General features: G+C 40.9%; 1 protein-coding gene across 5 annotated transcripts in view; it reads right to left on the bottom strand.

Annotated features, from left to right (window-relative positions):
- Positions 1-1,093: 1,093 nt before the first annotated feature.
- opa1 (OPA1 mitochondrial dynamin like GTPase) overlaps positions 1,094-6,236 on the bottom strand; it is a 40,476-nt gene continuing 35,333 nt past the window's right edge. For all 5 annotated transcript variants that reach the window (XM_005920967.2, XM_014333192.2, XM_014333191.2 and 2 more), the window contains 2 exons: positions 2,829-2,902; positions 1,094-2,741 (listed from right to left, as the gene is read on the bottom strand). In XM_005920967.2, the coding sequence (XP_005921029.1) occupies positions 2,838-2,902 (65 nt within the window). In that variant the 3' untranslated portion in view covers positions 1,094-2,741; positions 2,829-2,837. The remainder of the gene's footprint in view (positions 2,742-2,828; positions 2,903-6,236) is intronic.

The raw sequence follows: 6,236 nt of genomic DNA, 5'->3' as shown, positions 1-6,236 counted from the left end.
TGCTCGGTCCATCACATGGTGACTGTGGAGGCCATCCGAGTACAGTAAACTCAGTTTTGTAACATGGTGGTTATCCTGCTTTCATGTTGTTTTTATGCTTAATTCTGCCATCTGAATGTTGCAGTAGGAAATCAGACTCAGAAGAACAGGCAGCATTTTTTCTTCTTTTCCCTGGTGTTGGTGGCTCTGTGTTAATTGTAGCCTCAGTTTCCTGTTGTTAGCTGACAGGAGTGAAGCCTGCTGTGTAGCACATCTGCATCAAGGTTTGCCATACTGTGCACTGACAGATGCCTTTCTGCATACTTTGGCTGTAACAAGTGGTTATTCCAGTTAATCATGTCTAGAGTTTGTCATGTGATTGGCTAAATAGATATTTTTATGAATGTGCAGTTATATAGGTGCACCTAAAGACTGACAAGAATGGAAGGAAACTACGTACAGTTAGTGTACTGGAGGCATTATAAGAGAATCATAAAGAATTCTGCCTTAAACTCATTGGGAAAATTTATTAAGAGCAAAACAGCCGAATGAGATGACAAGAGGTTCTAGTGATTCTAAGAATTTACTTTATTTCTCTGTGACCAAGGAAATGAATGATTACTTAAATTAGAATAGCAGTTTGTAGGACGCTGAAGTGCTGGTTAATACAATACCCCCTCCACTGCTGGATGGCCAGAACAGCTGCTCTGTGGATTAAACTGCAAGCTAATAAGCTCACGGTGATAATGTTCACATGCAAACAGGTAGACTGCACAATTTTAGTTTACCCATTAGTCTATTAACATTAAAACAACCTATTAAAGTTTTTTTCATGTAATTCAGAAAATCATAGCAGCACAAAGCTATCACGAGTCACCCAGAAAAAACAATCATCTTCATGATGGTACCTTAAATAAATCAGAGGGTCACGATAGTATAATTAGTCATGTTTTGGATCCTGAATATAAAACTGTTATGTCAGTGTAGACTCACCTGAGTAGCATTATTAGAGGCCACTAGCATGAACCAGCAGGCAAAACTGCAAAAAGCTTCCAGTGCTGCAAACATCGGTTTAACGCTGACATGTCACGAAACAACCAAACAAACGAAATAATGATTTCTTTATTTGTCAATTTTATTTTCAATTTGTACTTTTAAACACAATTTAATAAATAAAGCACAGCGGATGGGATACACCATGCAAACATTATTTTCTACAACATAAAACACGTTTTTGAACCAACTCAACAACTCTGTTACACAGTTCTGCGTTCAGGTGCTGTACAAGATAGTAGCTCCACGACTGCCCATTAAGTTTTATATTTTATCTTTTCCCCATGTACAGATAGGAAGGAAGGAAGAGGAACTAACACGGTCTCACCACCCCCCCTTCAGGCAAATATAAACAGTTTTCCCAGCTTGGTAGAATGAGCAGATGTCTACGTGGGTGATGGAGGTGCAAGATAAGAGGGGCTGAAGATAAGAACGAGGAAAGAGCAAAAAGACTGGAAACGAGTGGCTGATGGGAGAATCTGTGATTTGACCAAAGCATTTAAAATCTTCCCTTCCTCTTTTCTTCTTTATGCTGTTGTAGCTTAAGCATTTGATCGCGCAAAAAGAGGGGACAATCGTGCCTGTGCTGCATACACAAACATTACCACGAAAGAACATGAAACCTGGTGTAGGTTGGAACCAAACCCACCCTGAGTGACTGGACACTGGACCGGGATGGACTAGACGAGTCCACAGAAATGTGCAATAACTGACAGATGATATCAGCTCTGATCTTTCAAAGGTTATGTAACCTGTTGTGTTTGTTTACTGAAAGCGCCTCAAGCAAACTGCAGAGGTCTTTTTAGTAAGGTGTTTACATTATGCTTAAGTATTCTAAATACTTGTTTTTGTATTGCACAAACCAAGAAACGCCACAGACAGATCTGCATGGACTCAGACATTTGAGCTTGGAGCTAAATCAGGTAATTGTATGCAAATACTTAATTTTTGCTAATTAAACTTCAAAAGAACCAAATAATAAGAAATAAAATCAAAGTGTTGTATTGTATATTGTATATCATATTCTCTTAATCCTGCAAAGAAGTAGTATGCAGTATTAATTGACTATGTTCTGCAGGTTGCAGAAGGAACACCTAATTTAGGGGAACATATAGCCTGCATGGAGAATCCCCTCGCAGCACAGAGAGACAACAGTAAGTGCTTTAAGTTGGAAGTGCAACCAAACTAAACCAAGACTTGTTCTGTGCCTACCAGCCTACTAACTTGGCATGTTTTAGGAGCACCAGGTGAGACAAAAGGAGCCAATGGCAATAGGGTCTCTCTGTACACAGATCAGTGAATACACACCTGCATAATTACATATACACAAAAAAACCAGGACATAACGTAAAGTGGAAAAGAAATAAGAAAGTTGGAGATAAACATGTACACAATTTACTCATTTATTGAAAACAAGCGGTCAGACGTCTGTCAGGACTCTGCAAGCTTCTTATTAGGTTTGGGCTCCTGTACAGAAGTCCCTCTGGTCACCCCAAGAAAAAGTTACAAGAAAATCGCAGAGAAAGCCTGAAAACTGTTCCTTCATCTTATCGCTCTGTGCAGGTCCGTCTCTCCATAGGTGTCCGCGGGGTGGAGGGGTGGGTATGATGTGTGTGGTGAGTGTTTGGGGAGAAGACAGTCATTTACAGATGAGTCGTCTTTGCTCAGTGCATTTCTCTGTTGTGATCCAAACTTTATTTTCAAGAGCTCTGATAACAACAAGAATATAAGACGGGCTGCGTTTAGTGAACAGGGCATCAGTTTGGTTAGGAGCTGACAGTTACAGAGACAAATACCTGGTTCATCTATTTCTCCTTGTGAAGAGCTTCTATGAAGGCTTCAAGTTTCTCCTGGATCTCACGAACTTTCTCTGCAGAGAAACAAACGGTGGGTTTGTTAAGAGAACAGAATCGTCAGCAAACACAAAATTAGCTGGCAATAACTTCAGTAACTTTAAAATAGTTTGTCCTCCACTAATAAAAGAAACCACAGAGGTAAAGTTAATATATTACTGGGAACATGTCATACTTTTTAATCTCCGAGGACCTGGCGTCCACGTATGTGGACATTACACTTTGGGTTGTCTAGACCAAAATAATTAAAAAAAATTTCTTCAAGGGCCTGATATCCACTGATGAGGATGTTATACTGCCACTGTTCTATTGAAACTTGAAGCAAATGTCCTCCTACGTAGATCTTATTTTTCTCAGAAACAAAAATCAGGTAAAAAGAAAAGAAAAAAAAAAAGAAAATCACCTAATTCTTTGTTTTTACATTCATCAGGTCCCAATCAGCCCAAATAGCAAAGAAAAATTAAAAATGCATGCCATGAAAGAGTTCAGGTCTTAGGAGGTTAATAACACAGTAAAGTAACATGTTACTGTACGAAATCGAGTAATTACATTGACCTCCTAAGACCTGAACTCTTCCACGGCATGCATTTTTAATTTCTCTTTGATATTTGGTCACATTGGGTCCCAATGAAAGTAAAAACAAAGAATTACCAGAATTTCTTTCTTTTTTTTACCTTATTTTTAAGAAAAATAAGAGCCACATATGAGGATATTAGTTTAAAATTTTGATAGAACAGTAGCAGTATAATGTCCTCGTAAGTGGATATCAGGCCCTTGTAGAGCAAAATTCAGTATTTTGGTCTAAATAACCCAAAATGTGACGTCCACATATGGACGCAGGTCCTAGGAGGTTAAAGTTACAATTATGTTGTTACTTGTGTCGAGTAGTTCTTCAGTTATCAGCATGTCAGGCAGACAGAAAGCAAATAAATAGAATGTAAAAAACAACATGAGCTGATTTCAGTTCATGACGATGTTATAATATTTATTTATTGTGATTTGCCTGCCGCAGAGAAAAAACCCCACTTAAAGTTTTGTACATTATTTTTACAAGAGAACAACAATGAAGTTCAAACTGCATCCAGGACAGAAACAACCACATTATTACTGCTAACACAAACTTTGCAACCATCTGCACAGACAGCAAGCTAACACAGAGTGACCCAAGAACCAACACTGATGCTAAAGCTGACTGTATGCTGACACCAGCCCAGCAGCCAGAGCCTGAACTTAACATAACAAAGGCAGTGATGACCAATCTGGACTTTAAGCCTCCGTTTCTACCTGTTCATGTTTCTAAGGTAGAATCACTGTGAAGATTGCTTTGAAGTCTCTCTGTGAATGTGTTCATCTTTGCGTTGTGTTACTGGCTTTGTGTTCATACTTAAATACTAAGAGAAAGTACGTACGTGTCCTCATTAGGATGGGGATTTGTGTTGGCGTGTGGAGATGTGACCTGAGATTTATACAGTGAACTGGTAATTATGCCACTTTGGCTTTCAGATCATCGTACATGTGAGGAACATAACAGTAATTAATGAGTTGTGTGACGAGTAATTAAATAACGTACTGCATTACTGTTAAAAAAAAAAGTAGCAGCTAATGAATTCAGCTTTTGTTGAGTAATACAAGTTATCTGATTTGTCTTTCTCTGTTACATATACAAAAACTATAACTATGTGGACAAATACTGAGCTTTTATTTGCTTGCAGAACTTTACTGTGATTTCCTGTGCATCAGCCAATTTTCTTTAAAAACTGAGAATTTGATTTCTGCAGCTTTTGCAGTTAAGAAAACACTAAAATGTCAGTAAACAGAACCAGGATGAGGTGGGGGTTTAATAAATCTGCTCTCATTCCTGTGATATACCTCTACAGTTAGACACTTCAACACATTCTCCACCAATACACCAGATGGTCCCCTCTGACAGTGACAGCAAAACCTCAAGGCAGGCCTCCTTCGCACATCATGATGACTGCTTGCGTACCCATTCCCGGTTAGCACGGACCACATCAAAGCTCTCGCTCCCCCTCCCCTTTTTACAAAAAAAAATACTATGTACCTTCAGGGCAGACATGAAGAGAGACACCGTAACAACAACATTTCACATCAATGGGGGTCTACTGAAGAAATAGTCACTCACTTCTTTTCGTGATTAAACTCCTATTGTCCTGAGACTGCGTAAGACGAGCAATCCTTCCACCCAACGTGTACTGTCACACGAGATGAGCGAGCAGTCTAAAGCGGACTAAATCGCTGATTAAACAGTGGTGGAAGGAAGTCTGCGGGCCAGCGCGAGAGAAAAGGAAGCCGTGGCTTGCGATGCCAGCTGTACCTCCAGGCCCGGCTGGCTGGCTGCGCAGCTTCTCTGTCACCCTTGTTAATCTGTCTGGATCTCCCCCAAGCACAAACTCAAACATGAGCTCTGAAAAACAAACTAGCAGTGCACTATATTGATCAGTCAGCGGCAAAGAGATCCAGAGACGAACCATTGTCGATTGTTTTCCTACGAGGCAGGCCGCAGAAAACACAGCTTTTAAAAGACTTTTAAAGAAGATAAATCACTGAGGCTTGGACCCCGGAGCAACAGTGACCAAAGTGTCCATTTCACATCAGTACAAAAGTGATAACTGCGTGCGTGATTTGCAGTGAAACTAAATATCACACTCAGGCGCTTGTGTGCAGCCCCCCCTTTGAAGGGAGCATGGCTGCTTAGGTATCCTTTCCTTGATTGATGGGAAGAGAAACAGTTGTTGGGAGAGATGAAGGCACGCCCACACTTATGTCCTACAAAACTGAAAACTGGCAAAGCTGAGAAGTCCTGGATTACAAAAATAACCTAAAAAAAAAACACAGACACACACACACACAGGTAGGCAGAACTGAGAAAAACTGACTGACAGCCAGAAAAGCTTGGCTGTGAGACGCACACACCACCCAAATGTCTTGAAAACCAGCAAGCGCTGCACAGTCATGTCACCTCCACCTTTTTTCACCTTCCCACACATTTACCGCTGGCAGGTGGCAGGGAAAAAAAACGAAGGAAAAAATCCCCGGCCTTTGATACTCCGTTAACACACTCGGGCAAAATGGCAGGGCGTTAGGGGGAGATTACAACACCTAATGGAGGCATTAAAGGGGGCCTGTCGAGGTGCACGCTGACAAGTCGCTGCAGCAGGTGTGGGGCTGAATGAAACCTAAACCTCTGGTATGCCATTCGAACACGCAGCGCACAACAAGGCACGGCTCAAAGGCTGCTCGCAGAGTTTGGCTTCACAGGCTGTGTGTCCTGACCACAGGACAACATAACTCAATCCGACCCAATAAGAACGGGATTAGCAACATCTGTCC

This window comes from Haplochromis burtoni, unplaced genomic scaffold, assembly GCF_018398535.1.
Source record: "Haplochromis burtoni strain Fernald_Lab_line unplaced genomic scaffold, NCSU_Asbu1 Contig_5, whole genome shotgun sequence".
NCBI classification, from domain to species: Eukaryota; Metazoa; Chordata; class Actinopteri; order Cichliformes; family Cichlidae; genus Haplochromis; species Haplochromis burtoni.
This window is presented reverse-complemented; position numbering and strand designations above follow the sequence as displayed.